General features: G+C 38.2%; 1 protein-coding gene across 3 annotated transcripts in view; it reads left to right on the top strand.

Moving 5' to 3' along the window:
• Positions 1-3,380: 3,380 nt before the first annotated feature.
• Positions 3,381-16,688, top strand: part of LOC113946589 (astacin-like metalloendopeptidase) — a 26,560-nt gene continuing 13,252 nt past the window's right edge. For 2 of the 3 annotated variants that reach the window (XM_027642114.1, XM_027642116.1), the window contains exons 1-3: positions 15,265-15,420; positions 15,578-15,602; positions 16,485-16,622. In XM_027642114.1, coding sequence (XP_027497915.1) covers positions 15,352-15,420; positions 15,578-15,602; positions 16,485-16,622 — 232 coding nt within the window. In that variant the 5' untranslated portion in view covers positions 15,265-15,351. Of the gene's footprint in view, positions 3,433-15,264; positions 15,421-15,577; positions 15,603-16,484; positions 16,623-16,688 lie in introns of those variants that run through there. The other variant, XM_027642115.1, reaches the window with a different exon arrangement.

Genomic DNA, 16,688 nt, shown 5'->3' with positions numbered 1-16,688 from the left:
TTAGTATTATTCTACACGTGATATTGAGTTAATACGTAGAGAACATAACTACAACTCAACAAATGGTTGAATCCAAAAGAGCAAAGCCTGCTGTTGTTCCTTTTTTTAACTTCTTGACTAAGACATGTTGCAATTTCTTCTCTAAAGAATATGCCCTTGGCAGCCACGTATGTCTTCTAAAGCATTCTTGAGGATCCTATTAAATCAGAAACTCTAAAAGGAACAATTACATTGCTTAAAGGCTAGAAATGCCTTCTCTCAGGGCACAGTGGAGGAAAAGCAGTTAATTTTTTGTTTGTTTCATACTGTCATTTCTAATTGCAGAACCTCCTCAGAGGGTAGAGGTAGAGTGGTACCATAAGTCTCATCTCCATTTTTCAGTTAAATAGGAAGCTCTTGAAAGACACCAAAGAAAGTAATTCCCTCACCCCAGATGGGCTGATAATTAGATTCCTTTCCTTTGCTTCTCACAACACACCTGTGCCTTAAATAATTATCTACATCACTTCTCAGAGGAAGTATTCTGCAGCCCTTTCCTGCCAGAGATTCTCATAGCATAATTTATAATTTCTTATGCACATATACACATACTTCACTTCAAGCATGTGAATCTTTTCAGGAGACCAGTAGTGGAAGCCAGTGAATTCAGGGAAGGTTTCCATACCACAATAATCTCTACAGAGATGCATGTATATATGTGTGTATATGTAAGCACACCTACTACATGTGTGTGAGATACTACCTATGCATTAGATATCTAAAACTAACTTTAATAATATAATCAAAATATAACTTCTTCCCTCAACACAAATAATAAAATTTATATCAAATAATCTTACCAATAGTATTAGTAAAATTAGATTATATTAAATTTTTAACTGCAGAATACAAATCCACATTTTGGTGAGTAGAAAGAAGTTCATATCCAGTTTGTGTTGAGTTTAATATGTAAATTATAACCTGATTTACAATAAAATAATATTGCCTAAAGTATAAAAAAAATGAAAAATATCTTTTCCCTTCTCTACGTTATTCATTTCTCCATTTAAAATTCAGAACTTCAGATGAACATAAAATTATTTCTCATGAGGTTCCTAAGCCCCTCAAAATGAGTGCAATCATTTGAACAAGTTGACTTTAGATAGTAATGTCTGCAATGTCTGCAGAACATTCAAAGAATGTTCCAGCCAAAAAATCAGAATATTCTGGATGATAGACAATGGGGGGAGGGGACAAAGAATGGGAAATAGCAATTTGTTTACTTTATGCCAAGCAAAGAAAGTACTTTAGTCCTGAAACTATTTCAGCAGCTATCAAAATTATTCCCTAACAAAATACCTACTAGCAGATAGTAGGTATTTGTGGTATCATGAGGTATGATTTTGTTCAGTGAAATACTTGGTGCTGAGGACACATAGTTGTCAGCTGAGTTTAAACCACAACAGTCCTTATTATACATATTTCAGGGGGTGATTGCTTTAAAAAGCTTTAGACTTTAGACTGAATGCCCATTAAGGCCTGTGATAACTGTGCACCTGGAATATGCTTTTCCAATTTAGTTTCATCCAAAAGGATTTAATTCATTTAATGCACTCCAGGCCTGACCTGGTGAGATTCACCTCAAAAGTGTGTCTCTATTGAGCAAAAAGGCTAATGTAGATGCTTCCATGAACTCCACAGTTTGTAAATTAAAAATTATGTCTTTTCATGCAGAAATTCCCTTCCCAGCATTCCCGAAGAGCAGATCACTCTAAGAGATTTGCCTACCTATAATTTTCAGTGAAGGGTGAGGATCTCAAACATCATAACCAAAGTGTTGTTCACTTAAAAAATATTCACTTAAAAAAAATATTTTGACCCTCGGATTTAGTCACAGTACATTCCCGAACAACTTTCTACAAGAAAAGGAAAGATAATTTCATAAAAGTTATCATTCTTTGTGAAGGGGTGAGTGTGTGTGTGTGTGAAAGAGTGATATTCAGGCATATTTTTTTTGTGTAGACTAGAAAGCACACTCCTCAGGTGCAGCATAACATAATGGTTTATTTCTGTCACATTTACTAACCTTGGGAGATGAGATTTCAGCACTGATGACCAGACACTGTCTCAGAGATAATAAACCTGATCAACAACTGAAAGTCCAAATCACATCCCTAGGGTTATAGAGCTTTCCCTTAGATGTATTTGAACATATTGAGATAATTCACAATTCTTTTAAAGCACTCAGGTTGTCTCAAACATTTAAACAGAGATAATTCATCTGTTTTAGACTGTGCAAAGTTCTATTTCACCTTTCAATATTGCCACTTGAGTACACGTGACTGGCATCATAAAAGAGAATGGCCCTACCTTGTTATCCCTGTTTACCTCCATGATTTTTTCATCTCTAGTTTCTTAAGCCACATACTTGCCCTGTGTGACATTTGAACAGCCTTCACATTCCCTGCTGTTAAAAAGCATAATGCAGCACAAAAGAAATGCAAATGTCAGGTGGTATAAGACAGAAAACCAATACACAGTAATAATTATTGTAACAGGTGGTCATGATATGGTGGCAGTAGTTGGCTTATGGCCTAAAGGGTCCTGGTAGAAAGGAAATTATTTCCAGACAATGAAACTGCTGATTAGTAATGACTGTAGCTTTTGCATCTCCTCCAGGCATCTCTGTTCTGGATCAAAAACATTTCCCTTACCTTGAGAAAATAAATTTGCCACTGGCCTTATCAAGAATCCCAAGAACACTCAGCAAACAAATTAGCCACAACTTTGCAAAGATGTAAGCAGTAACCTTTGCTCACGCTTCATCTTGGTGAAGGACTCGTGTTGTGATAACTACAGTGAATTTCTATATTGTATAGGCTTCTATAGCTGTCAGTACAGCAGCATCTCATTCTTTCTTTCCTGACTTCACCTTTACAACATCCCTGTAAGGTAGGGAGATACTTCCTGCTTTGGGTAGCTGGATATTGGAGAACATTCCAACGCCAGCAGAGAATTCATAAAATTCTCTCTGGGAATGAAGTTCAGGTTTCTGAAGGCACAAAGGTGACTAAACCAAGGGAATCTACACACTTATAGCAGTCAGTTGCCTAAACACCACCCTACACTGGAATCTGAACGAGCTATCCGATGCCATAAAAAACATTTGTGACAGAGCAAGGAGCATCACTTAACCTTCTACATCCTGGATCAGTAACAGCCTAATTTAGGAACTGATTCCTTTTAAGTACTTGTTCCTATTCATTTTAAAACACCCATAAATCCTAATGGTATAACAGGAAAAGCATAGACAATCTTGTGATTTGCCTGTGTCACTGGAGGTTCATGATTCATAGCTGTGGAAAGGAGCATTCAAAAGTCCACAGGTTTCTACCTGCCCTTTCCTCTGAAGATGTTTAAAAGCAAAAGACTGGCATGTTGCATGAAATAAAGGTAAGCTACAGTTCCCCCTGGGCAGTGGGAAGTCTTTTTTTTCAGGAAATAGGAGAGGTATCACAAAAAGGAATGAAATCTAGTGTAGATAAGTGGTCAGCATATTTTTGAATGCCCTTTTAGGGGATGGTAACAATAGGAGACTTGTTAATAGTTTCTGAAATTATTTGTAGCTGAATGTGATATATTATTGCTTAGCTTCATGCACATGACATCTGGATCTTACCCATGGAAAGGAAGAGATTTTGATATTTCTAAATACTGCATTACATTCCTTATGCATAAAGCAGGTTTAGTGACCATATATCCCTCTTATTGGAAAAGTTCTTATGTAAAATCTATTTCAAATCTCTTTATTAAAGGTCCTTTTGCACAGAGATAGAGCACTTACGCATTACCTTCTAGAGGTGTACTGTAATCAGTCTGCCCACTTCTCTGAATGCAAATGCTTTTTGCTCGATTGTGTAAAAACCTGAACTCCAGTATCAGCTTGGCTTATTGTATCATTATTTTTGGTTCTCTGTTATGTTTCCCTTATATTTCTTCAAACGAGCATTGTTAAATGAGGCCAGCTGTTTAACACCTGTGACAGAGTCTCTCAAAAACTCTTAGCATGACAAGAAAATAAATACATCAAAGATGATATGAGGATTCACTGAACTATGGCCATGGTCTGGTTGTTCTCACAGCACCAAGAAAGAATGAGTTTCTATTACATTGTGACAGGAGGTACTTCATGATTCTTATATTAAATGGCCAAAGCACTTCCACCAACAGATGATGGCATCTTCTAGTGAGATTTTTTACAAAATGGGTTGTATAAGAAAGGGCACCTTGTTGGCAACCAAGGATTCTTACATCCTTGCATCTCATATCATGCACATCCCTGCAGAACAGAGTACATACTAGGTAGAAAATGCTACCACATGGAAGGATCATAGAATCATAGAATCGATTGGGTTGGAAAAGACCTCCGAGATCATCGAGTCCAACCCTTGGTCCAAATCCAGTCCATTTACTAGATCATGGCACTCAGTGCCACGTCCAATCTGCGTTTAAAAATCTCCAGGGATGGTGAATCCACCACCTCTCTGGGCAACCCATTCCAATGCCTGATTACTCTCTCTGTAAAGAATTTTCTCCTGATATCCAACTTAAATTTCCCCTGGCAGAGCTTAAGCCCGTGCCCCCTTGTCCTATTGCTGAGTGCCTGAGAGAAGAGACCAACCCCCACCTGGCTAGAACTTCCCTTCAGGTAGTTATAGATGGTGATGAGGTCACCTCTGAGCCTCCTCTTCTCCAGGCTAAACCCCAGCTCCCTCAGCCTCTCCCCATAGGACTTATGTTCCAGTCCCTTCACCAGCCTTGTTGCTCTTCTCCGGACCCGCTCCAGCACCTCAATATCCTTTCTGGATGGCATAAATGATAAAGTAAGAAGAGCCACTATAAAAGCATAACTAAAACAGTTGCACCTCCTGAGCATTCAGAGATTAAATTTATGACTTCATCACTGAAGTCATACAAAATTCCCACTAATTTCCATAGGGCTAGTCTTTTGCAGTTCAATAGCAATGTATCAGATACCCCAACTATTTAATTCTCAACCTGGTCAAAAATTTTATTTTGTCCAAAGTCACATTATTGTTCTTTTTAGTTAGAATTTTTGTTCTTTGAGAATGAAGAAGATACTAATTTTAGTTAAATTTTAAAATATAGTCAGTTTGTTCATATAACATATGGTTACCTTTGCATCACTGAGAAGAATAAACTAACAAAATTTGAAATCACTTTATAGCAAATAAACTGTGAAAGCATCTATGCTTATAGGTTTCCAAAATTAAAACTCAGATGATATTAATAGCAAAATCCAGCCTTAAAAGCAACTGGAAGCTCCATTTCATAAAAAGCCATGCGTTTTGCAATAAAAGCAAGTTTTGATAACTTTAATGAGAGAAAAACCCTGAAAATAAGCAAGATTGAACTTTTGGATTCACTTAAACAAAGCTGCTGTATTTCAAATGCCTTTAGTGATAGAGCACGAAGGCAATGTATTTTTTATGTAGGCTTCAAAGTCTTGCAAAATGCCAGGATATGTAACTGAATTCACATATGAGCTTCTCAGATTTCAGATTAATTTTTACTTTGAACTCATGCCAAAGACTCTGAACTGTACAGATAGCAAAGCTCTGCTACCAGATTTGGCTGACATTTGGAAGCACCAGTCATTTGTTCTCAGGATGCCAGAACAAGGCTCTAGATAATATTTCTCCCCTATCATGAACAATAGAATTCATATGGTGGTGTCTCTCTTTTCAGGGTATTTTTGATCTCTTTGTTTTAAGTATTTCTTTTCCACCTACACAGAGAATAAATTCTTTTACAGGAAAGAATCATTGACATGTTAATGCTTGCAGAGTTATGGTGTTTCTTTTAACCAATGCTTCTGGCCAATATCCTCTAATGAATTTACCATCCATTTTGTGATCTCCCCTCTTCAGAGTAAAGTTTCTTCTCAACATTGATAACAACAGGGATGAGAAATCAATTAGCAGCCTCCAAGCTCAGAATCTGTGGTCCTCAAAGAATACTAGTGACACTGAACTGAGATACACTTTTATTCAAGCATAAATGGTACCTTACAGTGTTAAGGCTTAATGAAATATTAACTTGGTTTATATATAGTTATACCTCCTGCTGAGTTTCTGTGCTGCTTTTTGAGTAGGTGGAATTTTCCTTTCCGTTATTCTTCCTGTGAAACAATTTTCTTTATCCCATCTTGCCACTATTGCCCACACATGCACATCCCTTTAAATTAAATTGTTCCACAGTTGCAGATGGGAAAAGGTGAGTAATCTGTCCCAGGAGACAAAGACAAGGAGGAGAAGAGAAGAAAGCAAAAATCCTCTCCCAGTTATTATAACAGAGATGGCAGACACAGTTAAGGAGAACAAGGCTCTTTAATCAAGCCATTGGTAGGTTAAGTGTAGGTAAGACATGAAGTATCCAGTATTTTAGATCACTCATACCACCCTGAACATGTCTATCAGGAATATTTAGAGACTTTCTAAAGAAGACCTTCTCCCAGCTTATTCTCTGACTATTTATAGCAGTGGTAAATAAGTAGAAAGGTGATTTGCTTTTTAATTTTTTAGCCTATTTTACAAATACTGTTCTTGACATTCACTCCAGGAATTCCTCAAGGCTTCTCTCACATGGAGTATTTGGACTCTGAAACCATCCCTATGGTGTAGCTTGAGCAGGCATTACTGCCCAAGCAACATGCCTTCTTCACATGCCCACCTTTCTACCAGTTAAGAAGTCAAGGAGGATACACTGACATTCCTCAGGCTCTCCCTGCTGCCCTTTCACTGGTAAGAGTTCCTTCCCTCAGATGCTCAATCTCAGGTCACTGCTTTGCTCATTGTTTCCATATAGGGATGCCTGTGCACAATTAAGCAGCTAAACAGTATTGAACATTTATAAATTAGCTGGAGAGAGATTTTCTCCAGATAGTAGTGGGAACCAGGGGGAAATTAAGATCAGAGGCACTGTAGCAGATAGACTCAGGTTGTTAGTTGTTACTTCTGCATACTGGTTGCAGAGCTTTGCTGCATCTATAACCAGCTCTGTAGTTCCTTCTGTATCAAGAGCCCTGAGATTCCAGGGATTTTGTCTTATAGCCCAGTTCTGCTAGGTTGAATTGCATCCCAGCAGACAGCCCTACCTGCAGAGGTGTCTACCACTACATTTAAGATGCTTGTCAACATTTGCAAATGTGCATCCTGATTAAGTGCCATCGTATGGCTTTATCCAAATTGTGTTGCAAAAGTAGACTGATGTCCTAAAGTACCGGCTATCGAAAGAGGAGATTCACTTGGTATCAGCAGTGCTCTCAATGTATTCTGTATCATCTTGACTTGTATCCAGTTTCAGACTGCTCAACAGGAAAGAACTGCATAAGTATTTCTCCTAATGACAGATAGGTTCCAGTACACTGATCCCATTACTCTTTGATCAATAAATTAGTTGTGTAAAAATTAGTACTTTTAGAGATGATAAATGAACTCTAGAGGACCGTCTTTCATTCTGTAGGTGCTGGTTTCACTTTAGTAAGAACAGAGGCTCACAGATAATTAATTGGAGCAAAAGCTGCATGAATGAGGGAATAATCTACCATGAATTAAACCATGCACAGAGGATGCTCCATGAACAGGAATGATGGGGGAACACATACAAAAAAGATGCCTGGCATGACATTAGTCAAGGGATACATCTTCTTGTATTTTTGAATATTTAACTGAAGTTGCACACAAAGTGTGCACAACAATGCTTCAAAGATGATGGGAAAATACATAACCACCATTTTCACAGGAATCCAGTTCCATCTTGGACTCAACTCACAGCAGTGGATTAGAAGGGGTGGAGGAAAGAGATTCTTGCCTTGTTCTTACCACAAAACTACACAGAAGAATTTTGCACAGACTGTTTAAATGCCTGTTACAGATCTCAGACACTCTTAAAAAAAACTTGCAGAGCAAATATTTGTTAATGTTTGTATGCTTATGTGCTTTCAAGAGACAGTGCCCATACACAAACCCCTGTGCTTCTGCATTTATGCATGCACTTATGCTTTTATGCCTGCATATGGGGATTAGCATGTACAGTTAGTCCTTTTTCTAAGCCTAGTGAAATGTGGTAAGACCATTATTGCCAAGAAAGGGAACTTTCATCTCTTTCATCTCCTTCATACTATTCTCCACTAGCAAGTTGTGCCTTGGTAATGATAGCTCTAGAAGAAAAAAAATTGGCCTGGGTTTACCTACTGTAAAGCTACTATGGAGATAGGATATTAGCATATTAGCCCTGGAGATAAAAGCATGGGCAAGTTATATGGATTCTAGTAACTGCTGAAAAATATATGAGCTATTTTAAAAGCAACATATTAAAGGCATAAGGTCTCAGTTCTCTGCTGCAGCCAGGAAAAGTGCTAAGTTTGCATGGCAGAACTGCGAAAGGTGCTGTGGCAATCCCACAGCTATCAGAAAGCACTGGTTCAGATATGACGGACTTTGATTCTGTCACCTTTTTCTCTTCCTCCTTTCCCTGCTTTAATTTTACTGTACATGAGGTATCCAGTTCTTTTAAGTCTCCAGGAGAAAGACAGTGACCAACTGAATTTTTTTCCCTGTAGAACATTGGTGTCTAAGAGGTATGACTTAAATATCAACTGACACTAAGATGCCATGGCTGATTCTCAGATTTCCCTGTTGAATTATTTTTTCCCCCTACTTTATCTATTCCACTGATAAAAAGAGCCTAGAAATCAGCTGCTGTTCATAAACATCAGAGAGACAAGGCAGAGGAAGTCTGGGCATGGATAGCACACTAGAGAGAACAATGCCTTTCCAAGAATCCCACCAATCTCTTAGGAGATCAGGTGGCAGTAGATGTGCAGGTTGAATCCAGTATGACTCCAGAATGCATATGAAGATTATTTTCTGTACCAGTACAGGCTATAGGGATGCCTGCATGACATGGCTCCAGCATGGAAACTGCTCTTGAATCTCACCAACAATATGCAGTCAAAAAGCCACAGTTTGGAGATTTCCAAGATAACACAATCTTTGACTTGCTGCTATTCTCAAATCCCAGCAATGCAATAAACCAAACTCAGTCAAACTGCTACATTTCTAACTCTTGAGAGCATCCAGAGTTAATGTTATAAAGTGTCTATCTTCTATACATGCCCATCAGATCTCAAAAGCAGACATAAACCTGGAAAATACCTGTGTAAAAGCATTTTTAAGATAGTGAAGATAAATAAAAGAAATGGTGCTGACTGCAAATATATTGAATATATCGCTTTTTCTCCTGTTACGTATAACCAACTGATACTCACAGCTTAGTGTTTAAAGTACTTTCAGCTGGAAACTCCTCGTTTCAGATGAATTATAAAATCAGGGCCTCAAATATTTATTTTCAGGAAAGCTCTTCTAATATGTGATGTCAGGTCTTAAGCTGTTGAAAATATATATATTCCAAAACTGAGGAAGGATAATGTGATTTTGCTAGCTCCTAGATTTCTTCTTTGCTTTTGCAAAGGACATTATAATTTTCCTAGGGCATAAGCAAACTGTCTTCTATCTCCATGTTGCCTCATTCCTCCAGCACACCTGGAAACACTCATCTCTCTTGCAGAGCACAAATCACTTTACTGTTGGACCATTTATGCCTTTTCTTCTCTCTTTTGGGCACTACAGCTCCATTTCAGCAGCATAATTTTTCTGTAGAAGGTGGAAGATAGACATATTTAGAGGCCTGCAAAACAGGCCTCACAAGCTGGTTTTTTGCTAATTGAAAAATTTTGCCTAACACAACCTAGATTGCTCTATTCAACACTGTCCTTCATAGCTCAGTGCCCTCAACATTTTTTTCACTTCAGAAAAGAACACCGTAGAACTATAGGATTGTAGAGTTGAATCCTGCCAGGTAAACCAGTGCTGTAAGAGGCAGCAATGGTGATTAGAATACAGCTATTTTAGTGCTGATGATATGCTACTTATCTAACCCCAAGTTGAGCTTCATGTTACAATCCATCTTCATCACAAATCTTTACTTCAAAGGATATTTTGGGTCCAATGTGTTCTCGGACTCCAGATTCTCCCATGAACCCTCAATAAACTATCATTAGTACCGGTAAGATTCATAAAACCTACTTTAAGAATAGTATTCTAACAAGAATGCAAGTGTGGTGAAGAAAAGGGGCTGAATTTAAAATAAAAGAAAGCTAACCTATGAGACTAATGCCTGCACCAGCAGCAGCTGGACTAAGTGGGTCCTTCCAGTCTTATACATGCTCATACCATCAAGCATTCACAGTGCTTCTTCTGTGCTGACAAACATTTCCTGCACATACTGTATTCTGACTCAGAATTTTCAGTACTAAAATATCAATTATTTAGTCATTTACAAAGGTGCCACAACCCTCTCACATCACATGGGAAAATCCTGTGCAAAAGACCCAGTTTCTCCTGTTAACTAGATGCTATCCAGTACCACAGCAACTACTACCCACAGTCCCTGGGGTTCATCAGTAAGTATGAAAAGATTAAATACAAAAACACTGACTCTAATGAAGTTTCCACTGTACAAAGATAGGAAATTCCTTTAATGCTTTCCCAAAGCTAAATCCCTAAACTCTGTGAAAGCCACAGGTATTAAGCACACCTGAGAACTAGCACACCTGTTTCGAATTCTTAATGCGGCTGAATTTGCTTCTCTTTAGCAATCAGCTTTGAAAACCTGACCTCAATTTCTGTCTAGAACAGAGATAATAGCATCCAGCTGCTTTGTAAGTGCTTACAAGAGAATGCCTGAAAACTGGAGGCTCTGTTCCTTTGCCAAATATTGCTCGTCAGGAACATGTAGCAATCCACATAGGGAGTGATGATATGGGACTCTTAGTTCTCATTCTGCTACTAAGAGATCCTTGATATGCTTTATCGTAAGTCAGCATCTGAATTTCTTTATCAATGAAATGCAGCTACACATCCCATTTTCAGTGTAATATTTCAATATATTTTCAAAATAATTTTAATGAGATATGCTAAGAAAGTTTTGAACGTTATTATCTGCTTGTACATTTTTCATGTTTTTAGCCTTTAAAAAGTGTAACTCCCCCAAAGCAAAGAAGTTAGATAAAAGTAGCAAATAAAAGGATAAAATCTTGAAAATGGCAAGAAAATATCTTTATCTGAGATGGACATTTTAAAAAGACGACAATCATACTTAGAGAGCAGCAGAAATAAAGAATAGAAGTCATATCTGGATGGTGAAAATAAAGTCCATTGTAAATTCTGACAAATGGCAACATATAACATGGGTTAAAAGAGATTTAAAAAAAAAAAACAACCAACTAACCAAAAATCTACCAAAGTTGATGGAATCAGTAGATAAGCAAGATAGTAAAGGAAAAGATATGGTTACTGCAACAAATCTGTGCATCCCTTAGGGCTGACATGTGCTGTGGAGCAGGACAGGGATGTTCCTGATGAGATCATTCCTTACAGGGGTTGAGGAAATCTCAGGTTCAGGAAGAATGTCTCAGAGAAAATATCACTGCTGACAAGGAAAGGTTTTAGCACGAATCAGTGCAGCGAACAGTAACAACAGATGATGCTCACTCAGGACTTCAGAGGCAGCTCACATATGAAACTGTTCAGCTGCTGAGTGAGCTTGGTAAGTGCTACTTAAATCACCATGGTGCCAGAGCTATGGGAAAGTGCAATCAAACTTTAAAAAGGATGCAGGATGAGCAACTGTATTGCTTCCATACACACAGTTGGAAGAAACACTTAATAGAAGTAGTAGACTCAGGGACAAATATATGTTGATGCTGAGTCAATGTAGCTTTCCCAGAGCCTGCAATACAATTTCCTAGGGGTCTCTGAAGAAGCCTGTGCTGATCCAGTGCATATCCTTATCTAAGCTGCAGTTGTGTTCCCTGGATAGCCCACACTGTGGTATAGGGAGTGAATTGCAACGTATTGTAGCTTTTAGGAATGGAGAGGGCCAACAGACCTTAATGGCTCCTGACTGGCCTCACGTGGGGTCCTCTCCCCCTTGGCCTGGGAGTTCCATTTAGGCTTAGGCTTTGGCTTTTGCTCACTGTTTGGGCTATGCCATAGGAGCATGTATCTTCGATCTAGTCTTAGTATCCTTCCTGGACCTTGGATGTGTGTTGTGTCCTTGTTTTTAGTCTTGTCTGTGCCTTCAGCCTCTGGATGCACCTCAACACCATGTCAAATTGGTTATGCTGAGCTACTGAGAGACTGCTGTGGCCACAAATCCTAGGGAGCCCCCCTTATGGAGTAGCCCTTTACTGGCTGCTCCCCTCTGGCCCATTTGTCTTGGTTCTCTTTCAAGGCAAACCAGGGAAAAGGACAATGGCCTATTTTGTGAAGTTAGAGTGGAGCCAGGACAGAGCCAGAGGAGTATTTGGGTTCTGCAGTATAAGCTTACTAAAACCTTTTAGGAGGACTCATCAACAAAACAAATCTGAAGATTTAGGAATCCTTTAGAGAAAATGGTGCAGGTAAATGGTTCATTTTCCTAATGGGCCATCAGAGCACTTCAGAAATCTACTTTGTCATCTGTATGCATAATCTGTAAGTATCTGGAGAAGGTGAATAGTGAAGTAACAAGACTGCAGAAACTAAACTACAGTTTTGAGGTGGTTCAGGCTAAGACTGATGCGTCACTTCTCAGCACAGATTACAGGACAGACTTTTCATGCCTGCAAGCATTTTCTGCAGTTAGTGGTTGGTGCTGAGAGAGGGATCAAAGGAGTTAACAGGCTGTGAGTGATGATGGGAAGTTCCTGATTGTTTCCGGAAATGTGTCCCACTTGCACAAATGGCAAACCACTAGAGAGCAGCATTAAATCAGGACTTCTGTTTTGTGTCTGAAGAACTTTTACATAAAACAATGCATTTGTGTGATGTTTGCAATTGGACACTGGTTTCAGATCAGGTTGTACCAGAACTAGGGCAGCTATAGACAAGCCAGTCCCATCTGGCTCAGTCTTTGGGTGTGTAGATACTCAAATACTGAAATCAACCTTTGTAGCTCGTCTCCAGGAACCCAACTTCCTCCATGCATTAAGTTAAAAAGCTATAGTGAAGTTCTCTTCAGCCTACAGCTACTTCCGAAACCAAGTTAGCTGTAAAAGCTTCTGCTGACTCTTGTCTCTAGCTGCCATCTCAAGTTAAGGCTCACTGACACATGTAGTTATCTTCAGATCAGGGTCTGTAGACTTGTGCCTCTCCTTTCTAACATTATGGTATCATTCTGACATTGGAAAGGTAAAAGGCAACTGGTGGTAAAATAGCGAAGATCACACTGCGCAGGAGTGGTTTAGGAGAAACAGAGTCTAAACACATGTTGGTTTTAAACTAATTTCAACACAGTTCAGTATTTATGCTGGAGACTTTTTCTCTCAAAGAGTAGATATTTCTTTTAAATAAAAACATACCTAAAATGTGGAAATATGTCAATATATGCAGTGGCCTAAGATGCTGTAAAGTACACCTCAATTGAATAATTGTATTAAAATTAGCATTCAAGTGTTTATGTATCAAGTGTATACTATGCTCAATAGTAACCTTTTCTATAATAGGTTTGCTTTTGCTGCCTGGTAACTGGGACAAAATAAGGACCAGGGACCAGATTTACAAAATCTTAATTTTGTGATTTTGACCTTTTCTGCAAAAGCCAAAGCATTTTTTGCACTTCATCAAGGTCAATGATTTAATTATTCTAAACTGATTACCTTACTGGCAACTGAAAAGCAGGAAAGCTCATTTTCTTCTCCCAATCGTTAATGAGGCATGAATTGCATGCTTTCACTAATCCTAGCATCCTGAAAGACATAATATCTGTAAACAGATAACTCTTAAATAACATAATTTTAAACGCAAAGGAGGTTTTGTGTATGTTTTTATTGTTTAATTCTTTTCAGCCTGTTATAGTGTAGTATAATACCTTCATTTAATGACTACAAAGTTATTTTAAAATGCTCTTTGGCAGAATCTGACTTCTGTCTAAATGCAGAGCTGCTCAGAGCCTTAAAAAGAATTGTCATGTAGTAAATGCAATATTTTCTGTTATTGTTACTTTAAAAATTAGGATTTTTTATGTAGTAAGAATAATTGGCCTCTTTAAGCATGCAGAGATAACTGTGAATCCTCCTGAAAAGTAACAAGCTTCCTAGGGTGCACACAGTTGAGTTATGCCAACTGTTTGTTCTCTAGAAATTGCCTGCATGACCTTTATGTGAGTAGCTGAGGAACTGAGTTTTAGAGTGATATTGCACTGGATACTTAGACAGTCACATAGCCATTCACTCTCCTGAAATTTGTGTCCCTTGAGGTTCATTTGCTCTAATGCTTTATCCAGGGAAAGTGCCTCTGTACTTTCTCATTATGGAAAAGTCATGGAACATACCATTCCTATAATTTCTGATGATACCTATTACTGATACAGGGCTAGGGGAAAACCCTATATTTAAACACCTACAGGTGTTCGTTTTTTCTAACTTTATCATTTAACATGCCTATGGTGGGGTTCATGTATCTGCAAGATGAATATTCCCATTCTGTGGCTTACTCTTACAGTGTAGGATTTGCTAGGATTCAGCCTGTCTTTCTAGTCTTGTTTCTATTCATAGACATCAAAGGAAGGAGGGCTTCCCAGAAGGTGGGAAGCCAAAACTCTGTGAGCTGGTGGTTTTATTTATTTATAGATTCCATAAAGACATACAATTGCTGTCAGTGGTGATTATATTGCAAGATACTGTATTGGAAAAACAATTTTAATCAACAATCGGATTCATCTCTGACTCCAACAGATTTCTAGTGCTCCTGGCTAGCAATGCCTGGTTGAGAGCTGTGCACAGAGGGGACAAGCTTATAGATGGGCTCTGCAGAGCAGGGTGGCTCCTGGCAGCAAGCTAGGGAATTAATAGAACAGGTAGTGTGGATGGATCAAAGAGTTGTTTGAGGCTGAGTTTTGCTGCAAACAGACTGCTACCAGATATCCTTGCCTTGGTCAGCAGTGAGGGGACCTACAGCAGCTCATGGGTTCTTAGAATTAAAGATGAGTCACTGTAAAGTTACGGAATTTTCTTTCCTATTGCTCCACTTCCTCTGTTTTCTAAAGATAAATAAGAAATGAGAGCCTGGAAATTCTCTTGAGAGGTCCTGCAGCTTGTTTGTTTTGTAAAAATACTTCTTGTTATCTAATTTTGTTGCACTTGTTAACAACAGCAGCAGCTTTCCCATAAAACTTGCCCCAAGTAAACTAACCACAACTTTGACAACTGAGCTGCAGAGCAGAGAAGATCATCTTGGAAACTTGAAGATGAAGTACTTTCTTCTGCCAACTCATTTAGCATTTCTCTATAGCTTTGCACTAAGTAAACCTGTCCAGGTGTGTCACTGCTCTGAGATGTTGAGAATTTACATTGCTGCTGCTGAGTTGCTCTCTCTTAAAATTAGTTACAAACTCCTACTGCTGTGATTCTACATGATATAAGTCTTCTACTATGGAGATGAACATGTATTAAAATATTTGCTTTTTTTTTCAGATAGCTACAAGAAACAATTACTTAGGTGAGTTTGATTGTAATTATTATATAAATAACTGCAGGTTTTGGTGGGGCTGGATCTATATACCTGAGCATCATTATCTGGTACTTTTTCTCTTTGAAAATGTTTTTTGGCATCAGTGGAAGGCAATTCACAGAATTCAAGTGTGTTTTAAAGTCATATTCAGTGTGATTATTTATGCTATTTGGATAAAGAAATTAAGAAGACTTATAGAGCAACTGCTACATGAAATGTTCTTTTCTATATGTAGTTTCAGCAAATCAGATTATTCTTCACTTTGTTTTCTTTTCTATGTGATATATAGCAGTTCCCTGCCTGCTATACCAAGACTGTTGTACTTTTTTTGGCCCAATAACTGATAGCTCTTGTCTGTGAGAAATGTATTCCAGGTATTTTGGAGTCAGAACTGAGGTGGATGTCACAATGTCTTATGTCAAATTAACAGTTAACCTGGAAATTAATAGCTTTCATGCATTCAATATGCATGATAAAAATAGTAATTTCTTTTGTATGATTCATCTCATTTTTACAGAGGTCACTTATGATTTTTCTTTAATCCCACAATCTCTAATAAAGAGAACAATGACTTATAATACTTAGCAGTCCGCTCTGAAAGCTCCCAAAGCTTTTTAAGCTAAAATATATTTAGTCAGGACTGATTACAGCTGCACTATGACATCTATATTAATATTAAACTTTTCTACCCAGGAAGCAAGGCAAACCTAACCAGTCTTGGCGTACTAATCCTTTCTCACATTATTAGGAGATGAACTTCAGTGAAAGAAATTTCCAAAAGCTTGGTTAGTGTGTACCTCTTGTCTCCCTTATTTATGTGTATTTGCCTTCTCAGTCCCTTGTATGTTCTTTATCTTCTTCATCTGCCAGGTAGTGAAATAGCTGTGTATGAAGGAGACATCCTCTTGAGAAGAGGACGACGCAGTGCAATTAACTGTGAGAGTTGTTTATGGCCTAAGTCACAAGATGGACTAGTCAAAGTTCCAGTTAACATCTCTTCTGATTTCTGTGAGTGTATGCAAATGGATGCTGTAAATTTAGCATTGATTGTCCAGTCCCTATACTCCCTGTTAT

This window comes from Corapipo altera, unplaced genomic scaffold (genome assembly GCF_003945725.1).
Source record: "Corapipo altera isolate COAL_440 unplaced genomic scaffold, ASM394572v1 23b, whole genome shotgun sequence".
NCBI classification, from domain to species: Eukaryota; Metazoa; Chordata; class Aves; order Passeriformes; family Pipridae; genus Corapipo; species Corapipo altera.
This window is presented reverse-complemented; position numbering and strand designations above follow the sequence as displayed.